The sequence below is a fragment of the Boleophthalmus pectinirostris genome, unplaced genomic scaffold (genome assembly GCF_026225935.1).
Source record: "Boleophthalmus pectinirostris isolate CB_2022bp ecotype Guang Dong unplaced genomic scaffold, ASM2622593v1 HiC_scaffold_1, whole genome shotgun sequence".
Classification (NCBI taxonomy): domain Eukaryota; kingdom Metazoa; phylum Chordata; class Actinopteri; order Gobiiformes; family Gobiidae; genus Boleophthalmus; species Boleophthalmus pectinirostris.
This window is the reverse complement of record NW_026570970.1, coordinates 31,854,223-31,877,165: the sequence shown is the minus strand read 5'-3', so window position 1 is coordinate 31,877,165 and position 22,943 is coordinate 31,854,223. Positions and strand designations below refer to the sequence as shown.

Genomic DNA, 22,943 nt, shown 5'->3' with positions numbered 1-22,943 from the left:
GATGAATTTAGACTATGATTAAAACCCCATACAATCAGCCACAATTTTAAAATAACCTAGGGCAGGCTAAACGTGGCTGCACTCGGTGCGGGCAGTCACGACCTGGAATCGGAGTACCCACTGGGGTACACACACACAGGCACACATACACACAAACACAAAATAATAAACCTAAAGGTGCAAGGTGAGGACGTGCAAAATATACCACAACACATGAGGAGAGATGAGCCCGAAGTAGGGAACTTCGACACCAACCCTCCACCTCCCTCCTCCAAGTGGGGCGACCTTGCTGCACCAACCCTAGGAGAAACAAACTGATTTAAAATATACACAGAAAACCCACAAACCTTTCAATTACCCACCAATAAACAATCAAATATAAATATTGATCTGGCAATACGAAAGTGAAAGCAGGGAGAGGGGGGTGTGCCGGCTACGCCCCTATGTTGGCCGGCAGTGGCCAAACTATCTGCGGCTACAATAAGGAGCCCATTGAAAAAGAGATGGGTCATCTCAACAGGCTGTCCTTACATAAATACACCAGGCTTAACATTTTCTTTTCTTTTCAGCCTTGGCTGTTGGACAAAGAGACATAATTTTCCTCCTTGACACCACTATGGGTGCCACCCTGCTCAACGCCGCCCGTGACTTCATTCGGCGTTTTGTCAGCTCCATGCCCATTGGTCCAGACCAAGTCCAGGTCGGTATTGCCCAATTCAGCACTAACACCCAAATCGAGATGGACTTGAACACCCATGGGTCCCGGGACGCTTTGGTGGCTGCACTGGGACGTTTAAGAACGAGACCTGGCCAAACTGTCAACATTGGAGCAGCGTTGGATTTTGTGAGGACAAACATGATTAGACCAGACAAAGGCAGTCGTCTTCGCCAAGGGGTGCCCCAACTTGTTCTGCTCATGACCACAAAAAGATCCAGTGATAGTGTGGATGAGGCAGCCAGAGCACTCCAGCAAATGGGGGTTTTAACTCTGGCAGCTGGGTCAAAAGCAGCCGATGAAGAGGAGCTGAAGAGAATTGCTTTCACTGACAGTGTTGCGTTTATGCTGAGGGATTTCCGTGTCCTGTTGAGAAATCCAAGAATCATTGTGAATGTTCTTTCATCTCTGTCTGGGACTGTTTTGACAGAGGGAACCACAGAGACAAGTAAGGCTATATTTATTTTTTATGTTTTCAGTGTCATGATTACATCTTTGTGCAGGAGCTCAGTTGATTGATATCCCCATTTTTGCTTTAATATAGCACATTTACACAGTAATTATATATTACTATGTACTGTCTGTATCAAATAAATGAAAAGAGTAGATAGACAGATATCATTGACTTGTTCATCAAAATTACTTCAGGATAACTGGCAAAAACATCTGTAATATTATTACTTGGGAAATGCAGACCCCTGAAGAAGAGAGAATGACCTTCCAAAACAGGATAATGAAGATGGATTACAATACCAATAGTCTTTTGTTACTTGTTAAAATTTCCTAAAAATTCCCCTAACGTTAACTTGGCAGCAGATAAGCAATGCAACCAAACAACTGGCATTCGCTTTGAAAATAATTAAGTAGTTGTCAGTAGGGTAAAATCTCAAAAATGTGTATAGAAAATTAGACAAAAAAAAAAAAAAGGCACTACATTCTTTTAGAAAAGTTGCGTCTTAGCTAATAACGAAAGAAAAAAGACACATTTTGGCCAATATACTAATAAGCCTTAATCAGAGCACAAGACTAAAAAAAGAAACATTTGATAATGGGAATATTGATACTGGCTAAATAAAAAAAATGTTTGGTGTATGTAAATGAACTATATCTGTTTTTCTTTTAGTTGTGGAAATAACAACAGTGGAGACACGAAAAGTTGTCAGAGACTTTGTATTCCTGGTGGATGGCTCTAATTATGTTGGTGCCACTAACTTTCCTTACGTGCGGGACCTTATCATCAACATAGTAAACCAGCTGGATGTCCGTCCTGATAGAGTGCAAATTGGCCTCCTCCAATATGCAGAGGACCCTAAGATTGAATTCTACCTGAACAGCTACAGCAGCAGGGAGGATGTGGTGAATAAAACCAACCAACTGTCACTGCTTGGAGGGTCTGTCCTTAACACTGGAAAAGCCTTGGACTATGCTTTCAAAAACATGTTCAAACCATCTACAGGGTCACGAAGGAGACAGGGCGTCCAACAAGTCTTGGTACTCATCACGGGTGGACCAACACAGGATTCAGTTAAAACTGTGGCTGATCAGATGGCTCTAGCGGGAGTGCTTACCTTCACTGTTGGTTCAGGGCAAGCTGATGTCAGTATGTTGAACAGCGTGGCCTTTGTTCCAGACCTGGCCTATCACGAGACCTACTTCTCAAATTTACCAGCCCTGTCAGAGCAAATGCTCCCTAAACTGACAATAGTGGTTGGGGACACTAGTACAGTTACAACATTCCCTGGAGAAATTGGTGAGTACATTTGTGATCTTATGTGAATTGTTTGTGTTTTAATTTTATAGACTTCTTACCACCAGGGCTAACATGTATTAGTAAAAAATCCAGACAGAATCTAATTTAAAATATCCACCATTTCTACTTGTTTTAGTTCATGCCATTTAAGTCTTTTTTTTTTTTTTTAAGTGTTTCACAATTTCTAACATACGTTAGAAAATGTGAAACACTTATCGCACCATAACCAAAAGACTTTTTAAAAGAGAATTAAAGCTACAAGAATGCATAATATGTTTTGTTTAAATGCAACAGTGAACTAAACTAATCCTGGACTACATGTTGCCTTGCTTGTGTTGTTAAAGGTCTGTCCTACCATATCAAGAGTGAGTTGTATACATGCAGCAATAGTTCAACATCAAATCGCATTAACCTGGTGTGATTGAGAGAAATTCAAATGGCTGCCCTTCCAGACAAGGGAACAAAAGCAAAAATTTAGAATTTCTGTGCCTGCATGTCAAAGCACTGATTGTGAACAGGTAGCTTGGAATATCTGTATGGAAGAGAAGTATGTAGATTATAGTAGAATGTTTATCTTTAATAGAATGTTTATTTGCAGTAGTTTTAACTAAAGTAGTAAGTAGTAGTAATAGAAAGAGTAAGAAAGACAGTACAGTGCAAAAATATTAGGAAAGGTGTACAAAGAATATGAACCAAAAAGCATCCTCAAATTTGTTTTAAAATTCATTCAAATAATTTCAATCACTTAAAGTCAAACCGATTGATGAGTAGGGCTGGGTATAACCAAGAAGTTGCCGATACGATATGTACCTCGATACGCAGGCCCCAGAACAATATGTATCTTGATACAGTGCACTTTCGATACAATATGATTCGATATGATATATGGCAAACTGATTCGATTCAGAAAAAATAAAAGCTTTCAGCCTCTTACTTAATGATCAACCCCATTTTCATGAAAAAAAATAAAATAAAATTAATGGGGCATTTACCTTCCAGTTATTGAAGATTAAAGAATACAATGAATTGTTTTTTGTTTAATGCATGCTTCTAACTAGAACAACACATACGACTTCAAAAAAGTGCTCAGTTGCATTGGTCATCACCATTCATAGCTTATACAAGCTCAACAATAACTTGAACAAAGGCACGCGCAGTTAAAAGGATCTCACAACAACTATTAAATCAGTGCTGTGATTTGAAAACCAAATGCTGCATTTATTTCATTTCACACAGAACCTTCATTAAACCTAGACGAATGCTGATATGGTCAACTTAATCAGTGACACTAGAAGCCCTAAGAATATTGCTTTTCAGCTAACATAACCATAGCAAAAATAGGAAGCTATTGAAAGCACTTAAAGATTTTTGTTTAGAAACAGAATTTAATTTGTTAACTATCCCAACACTGCCCTATGCTAAACATAAAAGGGAGAACATTACATTTTGTGTCACTATTTGGGTCTTTCAAATATTTATTATTATTATTATTATTATTATTATTATATTGTGTTACATGAGTATTATGTTTTGTTTTTTTTCAACAGTCACATCAGCCCCATCCGAAGACGTCAAAAGGGATGTTGTTTTACTCAATGATGGAACAACAACTGAGTCTGGAGGAGGGTCTGATGGGGATCCTGCTGATCAAAGCGTCCAGGGATGACTGAGGAAGGTTGCTCTGGTTTTCATCATGATCCTCCTCTTCATCATTAGGCTTGTGTACAAATGGGTTGTCTTCAATTCATTCTGTGTCTGCAAAGAGGAGTGGAAAATGGTATAAACATGATCACAAATACATGTAAATGAAAATATCTATCTATGAAAAAAGGCACAAATAAATAAGCCTTTTTTATCATTTATTTACTCTGATACTTATTAAATCTGAATTTTCTTATCTTTGTTTTCTTCTGTCAGACCAACACAAATTTTGTTTCCCGTTGGGGCTGAATAAAAGTATTACTGATTGTGACAGTTTAAGATTTGAAAGCTACCATCTGTAAGTTTATTTGATTTTCTCTTACCAGTTGGTGGGAGATATGCTGAAGACATATCTTACCACCAAATATGGAAAGTCAATAATGCATACAATTTCCTTCATAAGTAGACTCAATATGGAATGCTATTCATATGGTCTTTGAATTCTTATCAGTTATTTGACATTACATCCTTGCATGTATAATTAAGTAATGTGCACTCCACATATTAACTAAATAATACATTCCCTGTTCACACTAATCCATTATTTTAGAGGACTTCTCCAGATCATGTAATCAGAGCCAGTAGATTTGTATTGCTTGTTCAATCCAACATGCAAAGAACACTAATTTATGAAAGCAGTGGTCTTCCACCAAAGAGGGTTGAAACATGTAGCTGATATTGCTCTAATTTGTGGTAGCCTCTAATTAGAAAAGCGTAGTGTTCCTTTAAGCTCTGTGGGCTAGCTCCATCTTTAGCAAAACCAGTGCATTACAGACTTAAGTTTAAAACAAAAACGTGGATGGGACGAGTTGGGAGCGATTTATGAAATGACTGTGTGAGCAATCAGACAGAGATATTCCATTACTGAGACAGGACACTCCTTGAAGACTATAGAATAAATAGATACTTGTGCTAGTATATATAACACTTGAAGGTGAGTGAGTTAAAAAAATATTTGTGATCATAAAAGTTAAATTAAACAAACAGAACACTATAAAATGGTGAAAAATGATGAATCTATTTAGTTAAAGGTTCCATATTAGTCATATTATATTGCTATTTCCTGGTAAAAACATACCAGGAGTTTTGTTTAGTTTCATTCACACATGTTTTAACACAGAAGTCTTGCATATTTAGGCAGTTCTTCCCTCAAACAGAAAACGCTCTGATCCACCTTGTGATATCATGTGGTAATACAGGACATGCTCAACTGCTTTTAAACTCTGTACACCTTAACTTGAATCATTTAGATCATTTCAGCCCTGGAATGTCTCTAGTGCATTGTTTCTAGGTAAAAGGTAGCTGTTAACTGGAAAACAACCAAAGCATTACTCAAACGTGTGAATGAACTCCAGGTATGTTTTTGAGGAGGTAACAGCATTTTAACATGTTCACGAGAGTCAATTTTGCATGATATAGGACTTTTGAAACACTACACATGCGTTTCAGTAATTGCTATATCTGTTGTATCTGTCTTTATCTTGTCTATATTACGGCTATATTATTATAACAGTATTACAGAGTATTTGAACTCACCTGGTCAGGTTTGGAGGTGATTTTCTGCTCCAGTCGGTTCAGCAGAGACTCCACAGCCGACATGCGCCTGTTCAGGTCAGTGATCTGTGAGCAGACAGTTCATTATGGTTAAATGTAAAATCACGGTCAGGATTCCTAGTAGGCTTCAAAATCTATTGTTGTGTTGTTATGTAAGTTATTTTATATTAGCCACATTGAGAGACAAATTAATAAAGATATACCAAAGCAATTTAAAGGTCCCACATTAAGCTATTTTCTATTTTATAATGTTTCCTCATGCCTGATGCTTTGTTTCATTCACACATGTATAAAACTTCTCTCACCTTCCACCTTGTGATGTGATATAGTAATACAGGAAGGAAGTGCCCCACTGTGTTTTTAAACTCTCACACCTTCATCATTCCTTTAACTGGTTTTAGCTTGATTTTATTTTTATTCTATTTCTATTTATTTTATTTTTTTTATAATTTATTGGATTGTTTGCCTCCTTGTCTGTTTTTGTATGCTTTCTGTATGCTATTTTTGTGCTTTTTGTATTGTTCTTTGCTGCTTGTACAGCACTTTGTAAAAGTGCTATTTTTAAAAGTGCTTTTTAAATAATGATGTATTATTATTATTATTATTGATGCTATAGTGTCAAAATTGGTATCGGAACTGAAAGAGACGAGTGCAGAATGAAAACCTTTCTGTCATATGCAGCTAAACAGAACTGTTTTGAGCCTGGATTTAAACAGTCAAAGTAGAGGCCTGTCTCACATCTTCAGTAAGACTGTTCCAGGTTTTAGCTGCATGACTCTGAAACACTGACTCTTCGTGTTTAGTCCTGACTCTGGGCACCAGCAGGAGACCAGTCCCTGAGGTCCTCCAAGGTTCATGTGGCACTAACATGTCCAAGATATACTTTGGTGCTAGGCTATAGAGAGACTTGTACACAGGTAGAGCTGCTTTAAAGTCTATTCTCTGAACCACAGGAAGTCTGAGCACAGGACTTACAGCCTGATTTAAAAGTTTTAGAGAGATTTCTGTGAGCCAAGGACTATGACTTCTGTCTTGTCTGAGTTTAGCTGGAGAAGGTTATTTTGCATCCACACACTGATCTATTGGATGCAGTGACAGAGTGAGTTCACTGGTCCATAGTCCCCTGCTGCAGTGAGACATAGATCTGAGTGTCGTCTGCATAGTTGTGGTAGGACACATTATTGCTGTGTATTATCTGGCATAACGGCAACATTTAGAGACTGAACAAAAGGGGTACCAGGATCGACCCCTGGGGCACCCCACTGGACAGGGCCATGTGATCTGAGACACAGTTTCCAATTTCAACAAAGTACTTCCTGTCTTGAACAAGTTTAGTGCAGTACCAAAGTTTAATTTGTCTTACAGCTTATAAAATCTGTTTTTCATATTTACTTTCTTCATTCATGTCAATTTATTAATACCACGTACCTGGAGTTATGTTTTGTTTCATTGTTTTCATGTTTGAGTAACCCTTTATTATTATTTTATTATTCTAGTGAAGTGGACTGTACACTTCCTGTATTACTACATGACATCACAAGGTGGAACAGAGTGTTTTCTGGTTGAGAGAAGAATTTAGCCTATATATACATGAACACAACATGTACTGATGCAATAATTCATACCAAAGGAGGCCCAACCAAGTATTTAGTGCCTACAAATGAACATACTGTTCAGAAGCCTGATATTTTTATAAAAAATATAATGTTTTAAATTGATCTCATGTCATGTCATTTTGTGTTTTCATTATCTGTCGGCCACAATCACAATAATTCAAGAAATAAACACTTGAAAGATTTCACTCTGTGCATCATGAGTCTATATAATACACAGGTCTGACGTTCTGAAATGAGTGAGAAAAAATATTGAACTTTGTCATGATATACAATTTTTTTTGGGATGGACTAGTATTTTACTGCTTTCATTAAAAGTCCACCTTACTTACTGATAATATATTGCAATTGTGTATCTTTACCCTGATGCTGGCTGATTGCAGACTCCACCCCCTGGCTGTAGTCCAGACCTCCATTGTTGTAGTCCATTCTCTTCCCCATGTCACTCACACTGCCATTGGGAATGTGGGCCTGAAACAATGGATAGGAGATTACTGGTGTTCAGTGGTACTAGTTGAAGATATAGTAATAATAACAGAAAGGAAAAAGTAATGATATATTGAGAAACTGAAAATTTCTATTTTTTAAAAACTATTGTTTTAAATATTTTAAATACACCAAAATAGTAAACAATAGTTTTACTATTTTTAAATGGATACACAACCCTTCAATTATTATAATCATTACAACAGATTTAACATTTTTTTAAATGTGTTAATCCAGTCTCAACTGTGCCAGATTAAAGAATGTAAAACAAAATGGCACAAGGACTAATAAAGGAAATGTTTCGAAGATTCAGAAACAAATCAAGATGAGATAAGGCAAGGAGAAAATTCAGTTTGTCGACTGGACAAAAGTTAGTTTGGTTGAAGACGTTTCGCAGCTCATCCAAGCTGCTTCTTCAGTTCTGGTCAGAATGCTGGTGGACACTTCTTTATATCTATCTGTAGGGAGGAGCTAACTAACTGAAACTAACACCCACTTGTTTACAGTTTCAGTTAGTTAGTTAGGCCTATTGACCTGTAGCCTCATTATGGCCATGAATTGTTATGTTAATTAGTCTCCACACCCTGTACAGGTCAATAAGTGGGTGTTAGTTTCAGTTAGTTGGCTCCTCCCTACAGATAGATATAAAGAAGTGTCCACCAGCATTCTGACCAGAACTGAAGAAGCAGCTTGGATGAGCTGCGAAACGTCTTCAACCAAACTAACTTTTGTCCAGTCAACAAACTGAATTTTCTCCTTGCCATGGATTCTACCTGGACGACTGAGGTATTCTTCACACAAGATGAGATAAGGAAATGCATTTTGTAGAGAAAGAGAGAGAGAGAAAGAAAAAAAGAGAAAGGTAGAGATCATAATATTGAGAGTAGAGTTGAGATAGAAATGATTGATTCATTGAAGAAAGTCCTACAGATTTAAAAGAACACCACACAGGTTTGTCCCTGTACCTGACAATATCGTCCTCTGGATTCACTCAGATAGTCAAAGCCCAGGCCCAGTTCTATGGGGTCCACTGTGAGATGCCGCTTTGGCTTTTTCATCTTTAGCAATAGAAGAAAAAAGAAGAAAGAACCATCACCATAAGAGGAACAAATCATAAGCCCCATTCATTCAAAATTCACAGTAAATTGTTGGGCACAAAATGCCAGAACACCCAGTAATGACCCCCTATTCAATTAAATGAGAATGGAACATAACCACACAGAGTAATTAGAAAACCGTGCTGGTAACAAACAAAGTCAAGCCTGTAATCATGATAACCCAATGGTGGTACCATAGACTGTATAAAGAAGTGGACTAAGGGAGTGTCACCTGTGCAGCAAACAAGTGAGCTATGTACATTTTTATATTTATAAGTCTATGAGTGGTAGTGGCAAATTTCTGGCTTTATTCACACATAAACCTGCATAAAATCATTTAAAAACATAAGACAGAGAAAGCCATAAAATCTTAAAAGTTTTGTCATCCTTTGGATAAATAATTGTTAGAACTAATGTTGTAATGGTAATCCCTGTTATAATTAACAGTTGTGCCTCTCTATAGTTACCAAAGCACCCAAATGTACCACCAGAGGGCACTGTGAATAAGTAGAAAAATACTTCTACACTCTTTCCCTCTTTGGCATATGTCTATTGGTTAGTTTTCTCATATGTATTCTTCAAATTTACAGCTATAAAAACATGAAAATCTAATCATATTCTGGAGTTGCAAATACAAAAATGTCCTTTTTTCCCTTTTTGCAGTCAGCAGCACAAACTGAAAATTGGACTGATATGTTTCACAGTGGTTTTAAACTATAGCAGTCTATAGCAGTTTTCTGATAGATTCCAGTGGATTGTATGGGCATTTTACAAGACTTGGACTAGAGCCTTTTAACTGTTTGATTGAGCATGACAGTCTGGAATGTACCCACAATACACTGCGGTCTGAGCTGGTTTGAATGTGCATAACCTTAGTCATAACCAGCTGTCTGAGCAGAGGTCGGACTAGATCATATGGGAACAGTACAAGCATTCAAATATAAGGACAAAAGTTAAACACATACATATTTTTTAGAAGTAATTTGGCAAAACTAGCACATAGTGGTATTTCTTAGCTTGAGTCCAAGTATTCTGAACAAGAGGGAGTAGGGTGGGAAGGGGATAGTGCTCTTTAATGTCATTATAATGTTTTATCATGAAATAATTGTACTAATTCCTTACTCTTCTGTGACGCTATTTAAATCCAGGCTCAAAACATTTCTGTTTAACTGTGCATATAACTGAAAGGTTTTCATTCCGCACTCTTCTCTCCAATTTATGTCTCTCTTTTTTAATTTTAATATTCATGATTATTTATGTTTTGATTTGTTTTTATTATGATTTTAATGTATTTCTTATTCTGTAAAGCACTTTGAATTACTTTGTGTACGAATTGTGCTATACAAATAAACTTGCCTTGCCTTGCCTAATGAAGTGCATTGTTTTATGCTATATTATGTATTCTGTGTTTTCTATGTCTCAGAGATGAAAATTAGCTTTGAGATCTATAGCCTAAACGAAACAATATGAAATAAAGATGCAACATTCAATAGCTACATTTTGTATTTTGGTAATAATATCATTAATATATTATTATACTTTTTGACACAGTACATTTAGGAAAATAAAAATGTGCATGCCATAATTTACGAGTTAAACACTGAAAACAAAAATGTATACTAAGATCAAACAGCTAAAGTAAGAAAATTATGAACTATTTCTGCCTTTTCTTTAACTTAAGAATACAAAAAAATATATGTTTCCTGTCATAAGAACAGCTTTGTAAACTTAGTGCTGAATGCTTATTTTCAAGCAACATCATTTATTGCGTCTGCCAATATTTCATCCATTTTCTTCCGCTTTTCCGGGGGGTCTGCCAATATTGCGATGTTGATATTTGCTACATCAAAAGGTGTCAATACTTTGCAGTGACATCACGCTGGCGATGTTCTACATGTATCTGTATGGTGGAATAGCTACTATTAAGACACAATGCACACATTAGCAAACACTGTCAAAAAAAGTGACAGTAATTTTATGTGTGAGAAACTTGTTTAACAGCACAAACTGTCTCACCTGTTGTAGGTCCAACTACAACAGTTCTTTCTGATGAGACTCTGTTAAAAAGAATAAAACTCAATTTAAAGTAAAACAACAGAGCTTCAGACAGAGCAGTGCCTACAGTTAGCATCACACCCCCAGGAAATGTTAATGACATCTGCTGCAAAGTATCAATATTGTGCAGCCCTAGTACAACTGTTGCTAACAAAGCAGCTTTAAGTCTGCTTCTTGTTTTGGGGCATGTTACCAAAATGTTTTCTGCAAGATGTTAACACCTCAAATCCACCTGCTACACAAAAAAAAGACAAGTTTTATTTAGATTTGTTTATATACGAGGGTCTAGTGTTTGGCTGAAAGGCACAACAACTGCATGTAGTCTTTAGGAATAGGCTCCAATATTTGGCTCGTTGCTGTGGCCAATAAATGATTTTGGCTGATACCGATATTTATCTTTTAAAATCATAGCAAGTTCCACAAATTTATCTTAAGTTAAAGTAATGATCACAAAATTAAACTTTCACATTTGTTCACAAGCCCCTTATGACAAGTAGAAGAACAAGGCCAGTTACGTTGCCCAAATTGGCGTCACTGGGGCCTCACCCTGGACCCAGACCTGGGGTGGCTGAGCATATGGTGGCCAGACCCCCCCTCCACGGGGTCCGGGCACAGCCCAAACGGATGGTGGGGGCTGTACTCCCATGGACCCACCACCCGTCGAAGAATCTGTAGGGAGCCGGTGGGGGCGGGGGGCCTCAACAACCAGATCTCTGGACATGGAGTGTCACCAGAGTGGATCTGGGGACATGGAATGTCACCTTGCTGTGGCTGTGGACATGGTATCCTTGGCCTCTATTGTCGATGTGGGCTAAAACTCAGGATTGAAAGGAGTTCAGAGAGGCCATGGAGGAGGTCTATCAGTTCACGTCAGAGAAAATCTGGCAAACCATTCGACGCCAACACTGTTTACAGTGGGGGTGTAGAGTTGTTGACCTCGACTGGGGATGTTGTCGGATGGTGGAAGGAATACTTTGAGGATCTCCTCAATCCTGGGGACTGGCTGAAGTCACTGAGGTGGTTAGCAAGCTCCTCAATGGCAAGGCTCCAGGGGTGGATGAGATCCGTACTGAGTATCTTAAGTCTCTGGATGTTGTGGCTGGCACGTCTCTGCGGTATCGAGTGGTGGTCGGCGAAAGTACCTCTGGACTGGCAGACCAGGATGGTGGTCCCTCTGTTTAAGAAGGGGGACCAGAGGGTGTGTTCCAGCTACAGGTGAGTCACACTTCTCAGCCTCCCCAGTAAGGTCTATTCCAGGGTACTGGAGAGGAGAATCAGGCCGATAGTCAAACCTCGGATTCAGGAGAAGCAGTGTGATTTTTGTCCTGGCCACAGAACACTAGATAAGCTCTACACTCTTCATTGGATGTTCAAGAGTTCATGGGAGTTTGCTCAACCAGTTTACATGTACTTTGTGGATCCAGGGAAGGCATTTGACCATGTCCCTCATGATGTCCTGTGGGGGGTGCTCCAGGAATATGGGCCCTTTGCTAAGGGCTGTTCGGTCCCTGTGTGACCCAGAGCAGGATCTGTATTCGCATTGCCGGCAGTAAGTCAGACCTGTTCCTGGTACATGTTGGACTCCACCAGGGCTGCCCTTTGTCACCGGTTCTGTTCATTGTATTTATGGACAGAATTTTTAGGTGGAGTCAGGAGCCAGAGGGGGTCCAGTTTGGGGACCACAGGATCTCATCTATGCTGTTTGCAGATGATGTTTTCCTGTTGGCTACATCAAACCAGGACCTGCAGCATGCACTGGGTGCAGAGTGTGAAGTGGCTGGGTGAAGATCAGATCCTCCAAATCCTAGGCCATGGTTCTTGGTGGAGAGTACCTGCCTTAAGTGGAGGAGTTCAAGTAACTTGGGGTCTTGTTCACGAGTGAGGGGAGAATAGAGCGTGAGATTGACAGGTGGATTAGTGCAGTGGCTGACGAGTCCTGTTGCAGTCGCTACATCGAGTCGTTGTGGTGAAGAGGGAGCTGAGCCGAAAGGCTGGGCGCCTCCCTCGGGAAGTGTTCTGGGCATGTCCCACCGGAAGGAGGCCTCGGGGAAGACGCTGGAGGGACTATGTCTCTAGGTTGGCCTGGGAATGCCTCAGGGTTTCCCCGGAGTAGCTGGAGGAAGTGTTCAGAAGTGTATCGAATATCAGCATTGACAGATATGAAAAATCACATTGATATTGGTCACTACTAATGCTGGGACTGATATATTGCCCATTTCCAGTAGGGCTAGTTAACCTTCATGTTAGAAGTTAAACTGTAGAGACATCATTCCTTTGCCTGGAATGTTCCACAGTATGGCATTAAACCTATCAGTCTTACATTACACAAATACATGTGTTATTAAATTACCTTGAAAAACATGTATTCCAAATGTGAGTGGGGTCACCTTTCCACAGATCTTGCTTGTAATTTGGTGTGATGGAGTTAAATAGTTTTATCCATGGAGGAAGTGAAACGCTACACAGTGGAACAAGAAAAAACAACAACACAACACAGAGGTGACATACTCTCAACCAGAATCTTTAAAGTCCCTGTGTATTAGTGTAGAATAATTGTGATAAAATTAATGACGTTGTATAGGATCCTGATAAATTCATGATACTATTGTTACTACATTGACGACCTTTCTTTAAGTCAGTGGAAATACATAAATAAACAGCTCTGCATTCACTTAGTAACTCCAATTAAGAGCTAATGAACAAAACAAACAATGGGCATCCTTTTCACCATCCTTCTTTCCCAGAAGATTTTTCCACATGACAAATCAGCCTTAAGACTTTACAGATGTAGACTCGAGTTTACCAGCAAATGTTATTACAGCGTTCCCAATAAACGACTTTAATTAAACTTTAAACCAGATATTTAACTCTCCTGGATGTACCCGGTTTAACAAAGGCCAAAACACTGATTGCACTGGGACAATGTGGTAAAGTCATTCCCTATCAACATATTATTAGATATTATCTGGTGCTAATTACCAATAACATTTGATTTTGTGAATAAAAGGACTCTGATATCAAATTTGAACGTGTGAAATCAAAATATAAAGTTGGCAAATACAGACCACCCACACAAAGGGTTTATCCACAGGGAGGTCCCACCAGCAACAACTATTAAGAATGAGTCATGAGTGCAAGGCCCTCCAAGCCACTGAAGCTCAACTACTGTTTGATGTAAGGGAGGAAAGTACAACTAAGCATGTACTTTTATGTTTTAGCTCTAGAAACAGATCATTAACAACTGGATTTTACACTGTAAAATGTATATCTCTGTCTCTCTCTCTCTCTCTCGCTCTCTCTCTCTCTCTTCTCCCTCTCTCTCTCTCTCTCTCTCTCTCTCTCTCTCTCTCTCTCTATATATATATATATATATATATATACATACACAGTGTTGTGCATGTTCACAGTTTTCATGAACTAGTTCAAAGTTCACTTCACACATGTTCAAATTGAACAGTTCACGTTCATAGTTCACAATTTTAGTTCAAAGTTCAGTTCATTTTATTTTTAGGTGAGATATGTAAATGAAAGTCTAAACTTATTTTTCAAACTGACTCCAGTTTACAACAACTTTACAAGATGTTAACTATAACCACTCTAGAGCCACATCAGCCCGTTTGACATTTGAATGTGTTTAACGCAGCTTTGACACATTTGTTTACTTCTTACAGAAACGAAACTTAAAACGGTATGGCTAATTTGCATAAATGTAAACGTTGGAAAAAAGCTGCTTTTTCCTAATGCGCTAATGCATCAGCTTCTGTCGGACTAAAGGACACGACTATATGTGCTCTTTCTGTGACACAAGAATGTCACTGCAACTTTTGGACACGTAATTTGTAGAATGCACTGAAAGTTAATGAGGGCGGCTCCACTGTACGCGCTAGATGCGCATGTGGATCAGCACGTCCTGCACGCGTAGATTTCAGAAAAAAGGATCCGTCCTATCAACTAGAGATTGATGAGGTACAACACAAATGCCACGGCAAGGGGGGGCCAGTATGCCAGGTCAGAGGGGAGTTGACACCAACTCCCCAACCAGAGATTGGGTATGAAGCCCCAATAAGTATCACGCTGAGCGAGGCAGTGGCTGACCTGAAAGATAAGATCATGGCCCGAATGAACACAAGGCAACCCCGATGTTTACCCCGATGGTTACAGAGGCTAAGTGAAGTACCATCTTTGCCCAAGTGGTACAACCAGTTGCCCATACCTGAAGCACTCGAAACTGCCAAACAAAGGCTCCAAGCCTTGGCCAGCCGCCTAAAGAGGTACACACGAGATAACGAGGCTAGACAAATAAATCGGCTGTTCGCAACACAACCGGCGAAAGTGTATGCTCAGTGGCAGGATAATAACACCAGAGCAGACCCACCAAGGCTGGAGACTGAGAGGTACTGGAAAGGCATATGGGAGAGGGAGGCATCACATAACACCGATGCACAGTGGCTGGTGGATCTGAGAGAAGACCACAGCAACCTCCCTGAACAGAATCCAGTCACCATCACAGTGGCAGACATCCAGGAAAGAGTCTGAGGTATGAAAAACTGGACCGCACCGGGCCCTGACATGATACATGCATACTGGCTAAAGAAGCTCACTGCTCTCCACGAGCACCTGGCAGCACAAATGAACCAGCTGCTAAGGGATGGGAGACACCCTGAATGGTTAACCCAAGGGCGCACGATCCTGATCCTGAAGGATCCCTCAAAGGGTGCAGTCCCATCCAACTATCGGCCAATAACCTGTCTCTCCACAACATGGAAGCTCATGTCAGGCATCAGCAAAAACATCAGGGGAGCCAAGCACCAACTCCTGGTTGACCGAACAGTCGCCTGCGACTGCAGAACCCGTAAGACTAAGCTGTGCACTTCCTTGATTGATTACAAGAAAGCCTACGACTCAATGCCACACACATGGATCGCTGAGTGCTTGGAGCTGTACAATATCAAAAGGACTCTGAGGGCCTTCATTGCAAACTTGATGCGGTTGTGGAAAACCACCCTTGAAGCCAATAGCAAGCCACTTGCACAAGTGTCCATCAAATGTGGCATATACCAAGGAGACTCACTGTCCCCACTACTGTTCTGCATAGGTCTGAACCCCCTCAGCCAAAAAATTTATCGCACTGGCTATGGATACCGACTCAGAAATGGGTCCACCATCAGTCACCTCGTCTACATGGATGACATCAAGCTGTACGCCAAGAGTATATATATACACATATATATATATATATATATATATATATATATATATATATATATATATATATATATATATATATATATATATATATACACACACATATATATACACATATATATACATATATACATATACATATATACATATATATATATGTGTGTGTGTGTGTGTGTGTGTGTGCGTGCATGCGTGTGTATAAAATTCAAGATTACACCAAATTGACTCTTGTGAGCTTTTAGTCATGTTAGAATGTTATTATCTCCTCAAAAACATACCGAGAGTTGTGTTTTCATTCAAACCTGTTTGAATAACCCTATACCGTATTCGTAGTCTGTCTACATCTCCAAAGCCAAAAATGCTTCACCTTGAGATGACATGTTGGGTAGTTTAAGTTTAAGTTAACAGCTACCTTGTACCTTTTGTTCAGTTGAGGTGGTCAGTTCCAGGGTTGAAATCATTCATATGATTCTAGTAAGGATGTATGAAGTTTAAAACACAGTGGAGCATTTCCTTTATTAACACATGACATCATTATTTGGAACAGGTGGAATGTTTTCTGTCTGAGAGATGAACTAAATATGCAGGATTTATGTGTTTAACATGTATCAATCAAACAAAATACATGTCTGAATATATTTTGATGAGGAATCAACACTATAATATAGATATGAAAATCACATAATATGGGTCTTTTCATATAAAAAATGCACATATAGAACAGTTATGGTCGAAAATAGGTACTTTTTAACATTTGTGAATCACAAAATAAAATCAGTGAAATCAGATCAAGAATTACCCTGTAAAATGAGTTGATTCTCTGCAGTCAGCATCCTCCTGTAATTGAGTTAGTGTGTTTTTCCTATTGGCCTGTCTGCATATAAAGCCAGTGTTGTTTATATGGAGCCCTGGCTGAGGACACTGTGGATGACACCAGTGGATCTTTAGGGGCCTGGCGGACCACTGCTCCACTTTACTGAGCCAGAGAAAGAATGTGAGAGTGAAGTCATGCATGTCCTGCTTAATCCACACATCACATGCAACGCTCAAGACTGAAAACCAACTGATTCTGCTGCCATTAAAACTCATGACATCAACCCCCTTTCAAACTCTATTATTGCTACATTTCCCATACATTTGTGTTCAGACTTAAAGGTACACTATGTAACTTTTCTTTTGGATAGTCTGCAATCTGTTGTGCTGGGAGATTATTTAAGTTTTCCATATGTTTGCATTCAGTTAAAAACACACTATGCAACTTTTCTGTTGATGGGTCTACAATGTGTTTATATCTGCTTGAAAGGCTCCACAGTATGTCATTAAACCTATCTCCATGGAGATAAGCAGGTGGTACCACCAGGCCAAACGCCACTGTAAAATGTATGTTTTTCACAATAAAAATCTATAATTGTTTTATGCCATATGCAATAGGAAATTCCACGACAAGCAAGGCTCCTGAAAATGTGTTGTATTTTTTTCTTGAATTTTCATTCAAAGTTAAAAACTGCACTGTGTCACCATGGTCAATGAAATTCAACCAATAGAGATACATGTAGAGCAACCCCAGATTGCAAAGTATCAATAGAGCTAGGATCTAAAAATGTTGTATTTGATTTATCTTGCATATCCTCCACCCCTCATGGTAAAAAAGAAAAGTTTACTGAATACAGGAAATGTAACTGACTATGTTATTTCCAGTCCTAACTCTGTAGACATGTGACTAGCTCTCACACGCCTGCTCACCTCTGCTCTCTCAACTCCGTATCCCAGAATCCTCGAGGGTGACGCAGCATAAACAACTCTTCAAAGCCTGATGATCTACGGATGTCATGATCTCATTTGGTTTAACTGAGAAAGTCTGTTGAAGTCACATGTTTGATTGATCCAGTGTAAACAAGGTTGACCCAACACATCATAAACTGAATAATAACCACTTCACCTCCACACGGCATCAACACAGAATTTCTGACCCAGACATGTCAAACTCAGGCCCGGGGGCCAAATTTGTCCCGCAAAATAATTATATTTGGCCCACGAGATCATATTAAATATGTATTAGAGCTGGCTCGCCGGCTACAGATAGGCTGTAGAGACATTATTTATTTACAATGTTATTATATTATATTATGTGTATTCTGGATTCAATGTTTTAAGCAAAACTATTATTAAATAATAAAAGGTTTAACATTACATATCTCGAAAGAAGAGGAAAAACAAGCAGATATTGTTGAAATTTTTCAATAAATTTTTAGTTTGGCCCATGACTTAGTCCCAGGTTTAAATTTTGTCCCTCTGTGAATTTGAGTTTGACACCCCTGCTCTAACCTGTTCTTAACTTCTGTGTTCACATGGGAAGAATGCACAGGTTTGGAGAGTTTAGTGTAGTACTACTTATGACAATCAGTGTGTGTTGCACTAATGAAATTAGTGCACATTGCACATTGCATCAGGTTTGTGAAGTTGTAGTGTATTGTTTTGTATATACGTTGTGTATGCTTTTGTATATTTATGAAAAATTGCTGTGCAGGAGAATGGGAGAAGTAGGCTTGTAGGAGGAGCTTTGGAAAGAATCATACTGCCAATCCTAACGAGGGTCCAAATACGGCCCAGGAGCGGAATGCTTTGGATGAGGGAACAATGTTATAACATGGTTGAAGAATTCTGCAAAATGTTGATTTTGCATAATACCCCCTATCTAAGAAATTTCCTTAAATTCATAAAGGCACACTATGGAACTTTTTTGATAGAGGAATTACGATTTAAACTTATCTATCTCCAGAAAACAAATTATTGATGTCACTTGACCAAATTACAAGCCAGATTTGTGGAGAAGGAAGCCCACTCAAAGTATGCATCATTTCCATGTATTTCGGAGCAATACCTGTAATTGATTAAAGGCATGATAGTCAAGTTTAAGCCTCTCCAGAGATCTGACAGGAAATCTGGCCTGATCTGCTTCTCTCCACTGAGATACATTAATGCCATGGAACATTCAAGTCAGAGCAATCACATCTCCATGTGGACAAGCAGGTGACCCCCCCAGAGTAGAAATAGTGTATTTTTTAATAAACAGCTCAACAGTAGCAACAAATCAGAAGAATACTGTAGATTTGGTCAACAATTTTTGATGCTATTTGTAACTTTATTCCAACCAAATTAAAGTTCAAAGAACTTGGCGCAGCTAAGAATTACACTTTGGCAAAAACAAGTTAACAATGTGACAGAGGCTAACCGGCGGAGCCAAAATGCAACTGCAATGTGTTATTCGCTAAGCTTTTCCATTTACTATAACACACACATCTAACAAAAACTGCATTTTAGCAATATATTACTTAGGAAAACTATCCCACGGACTAATGCATGAATTCCCAATAGGCTAAGTTGTCTCTGGTCCAATGGTCAGCTCAGGACAAGACTCTAGACATGAGCACAGCTGTTTGGGGACTAAAACTTCAACAATAAAGAAAAGAGGAGATTAAATCCTTCTGACAGATTTGGCACGGGTTTGTAGATGGAAAACTGTCAAAGAAAAGTAGGACATTTTAATCTTGTGACTTTGAATCATGAGAACACAGGCTCTCAAACAGATGGCAACAAACAAAGACAAATGTGAAAAAGATGGGTTTATTTTTGTAGAAATCCAAATTATTAAAATCGACAAGCGTTAATTTATTTTATTTTTTTTACATTTTTGTTCAAACTTCTGTTTGAATTAGTTGCAATGAGAGATGCCCAATATTGCAGAATAGAGATAAATCTTCTTTGTTTGCAAATTTTACTGCATGTTTATGGGTTTTAGAGGATGTCTTTCCAAACTCCTACTGCTCTTTTTAACTATGATGATGGAAGTAACAGTCTCTATAAATCTGATATCCAGATAATACAGCAAAACAAACTAAACAAAAACATTAATAATAATAACACTAACATAGCACTTTTGAAGATACTCAAAGACACTTTACATGAGAATACAAACAACAACAAACAAGAGAAAAAGACAGTTAATGGAAGTTTTTTTTGTTTTGTTTGTTTTTTTAAGAGATGGGTTTTCAGGGTTTTTTTAAACATGGGGCATGTGGATGAGTCTCTGATGTGTTTGGGCAGCGAGTTCCAGAGGGTGGGGGCAGCAGCAGAGAAGGCCCTGTCCCCCCAGGTCTTATGTTGAGTCCTGGTGGGGGGGGGACAGGAGGTTGAACATCAGCTGATCGCAGGGCACAGGTGGGAGTGTGGTGGTGTAGGAGCTCAGAGAGTTAGGTGGGGGCCAAGTTGTGGAGGGACTTCTACACAATGGTGAGGAGTCTGAATTGGATGCCCTGGGGGATGCTGAGCCTGTGGCGATATCTGAGGACAGGGGTGATGTATTCGAGGGACGAGGTGCGGGTGAGGAGGCGGGCAGCAGAGTTCTGGATGTACTGTAGTCTGTTGAGGAGTTTGGAAGGTGAACTGAGCACGGTATTGCAGTAATCGAGGTGGGAGGTGACAAAGGCGTGGATGAGGGTTTCAGCAGAATGAGGGGAGAGGGATGGGCGGAGGCGAGTGATGTTCCGGAGGTGATAGAAGGAGGTTTTGGTGATTTGTTTGACGTGGTGTTCATAAGAGAGGGTCTGGTCAAAGAGGATGTCAAGGTTATGGAGGTGGGAGGAGGAGGGGACTGAGGAGCCATCAATGGAGAGGGTGAGCTGAGTATGAGTTTTGGTGAGTGTCTTAGGGCTGATGATTATTTCAGTTTTGTCGCAGTTGAGTTGGAGGAAGTTAGACTGTAGCCAGGACTTTATTTCAGAGGGTGGAATGTGTGGCTGGGGTTATGAAATTGGTGGACAGGTAGAGTTGGACGTCGTCATTAGTTTAGTTTAATCTGTATTTATCAGGGACCATTAACAAATTCATTAGCCTTACAAAACAAAAAGATGATTCATACCTTTAGCTACTGCTAAAATGTAAATTCAAGATTTCCAGGTTTTCCGGAAGAGTTCAAGGAAGCATTAGACACAGGTGATAATCCTAAAAACAATTTGATAATGTATGCAAAAAAATTACCATTAAATGTAAGACTTCTCACCATGCACAGCTTCAACAGCTTCTTCCCACAAGCTGCTATAAGCTTGAACAATGCACTTTGAACTTTGATGTAACACTTTCATATCTGTAGTTAGTTAATCCTTGTATCTTGTTTATGTCACAGTGTCATATGTCATCTGTAAGGATTGTCTACTGTTCATGTAGCAGTTTTTAATGTCTCATGCTGCTCTTTGAGCATGTATTTCCAATGTGTTTTTTAACTACAAATGGCAAATAAACTAACCTGACCTAACTTAATATGATGTACAACTACTGTGCATAGTTTTTACTTATAATAACATATACAAAAAAAGAAAAAATAAGACCAAAATGTGTATAAGTTTACTCTTAGCTGGTGGGCAGGCTACAATTTGCACCTAGCTAGTGGAGGATTGATCAACTCATCATTGCTTATAAAAGGTTGTGTTACAGTATATGTCACCTCTTATACAATGGTGAGGTCATATATTAAAAAAAGTCTCATTTGAAGATTTCCCAGCCAGTTAAAGCACTATCTGCTTCTGTTCAAAGTCTTTCATTTCTGGAGGATTTCTTGTGGTGATTTTGACGGACTTATAGCTCTGTGAGTTTGGCAGACTACACTGACCTGCAGCTCCTCCACAGGGCTTGTGAAAATCAGGAGTAAAACAGATGGAAATTTGTGAACAAGTACAACATGAGAACTGGACAGCGAAATGTCACAAAACAAATAAAATATTAACAATGATGATTCAAAAAATAATGATTAAATATTATTCAAAAAATCATATTTTTGTCATTTTGTAATTTAGTGCTATTTTATTCTATCCTTATTCTTTTGTTAAGTGTTAAAGGTCCTATATTAGGTACAATTGACTATTGTGGGCTTTAAGACTTAAAATAACCTCATAAAAATCAGAGTTGTGTTTTTTTCACTCATGTATTATTGGATTAGACTGGCTACATTTCCAAAGCTCAAAATGCTCTGTTCCACCATGTGATGTCATGAAGCAGTAGGTTTCAAATTAGCATCAACCTTTTATCTTTTGTTTAGATCGACAATTCAAGGGCTGTAATTATCGAAATGATTGAGTGAAGGTGTATGGTGTATGAACAACATTATAACATAGATTTTTAAAAATGCACAATTTAAATTTAGCTGTAACTATTATAGGACTTAACTGCTGCTCTTGCAATGTTCAAAACAATTATCTAACTGTGGCAGTTCACAGAATGTGGTTTAGACCTGACTTTTTGGCAGCAGACTGGAACAAATACGTGAGGAGCTTGTTCAGCCATTAGGGCTGACCTCTGAGATGAATGGGTGTTTATAAGCTGCAATTTTTGTGTTAAATCCTCTAAATTCCTTCAAAGGCAATTTAGAATGACTTCCTTTTGAGTCAGCATCACACTAAAACAATGTGGTTAGCATGCACATGATGTTTTCTAACTTACACTAGTAAACAACAGCAGAATTTAGGCTCATGTTTAAATTCAACCATAAAACCTGTATCAAAGCAGGCTGACTGTTTATCTCAACCAATCAGCTCCTTAGGCTTTCCTCTCCTTCAACTTGACATTTCAGAGACCCTAGATAATTGAGAAATATTTTCCCTAGCCTAATTTATTCTCCTCCTTATTGCTTTTTGCCATATTGGTTGTCATTTCTAATGCAAACAAAACTGACCATTGTATCAGTATGAAAATTTATAAATTCAGTTTTCTGATTA

The 22,943-nt window shown here is 38.8% G+C and overlaps 1 protein-coding gene across 1 annotated transcript in view; it reads left to right on the top strand.

Annotated features, from left to right (window-relative positions):
* LOC110160762 (collagen alpha-3(VI) chain-like) overlaps positions 1-22,943 on the top strand; it is a 128,792-nt gene that overhangs the window by 6,000 nt on the left and 99,849 nt on the right. The window contains exons 3-4 of the mRNA XM_055150374.1: positions 570-1,163; positions 1,839-2,465. Coding sequence (XP_055006349.1) covers positions 570-1,163; positions 1,839-2,465 — 1,221 coding nt within the window. The remainder of the gene's footprint in view (positions 1-569; positions 1,164-1,838; positions 2,466-22,943) is intronic.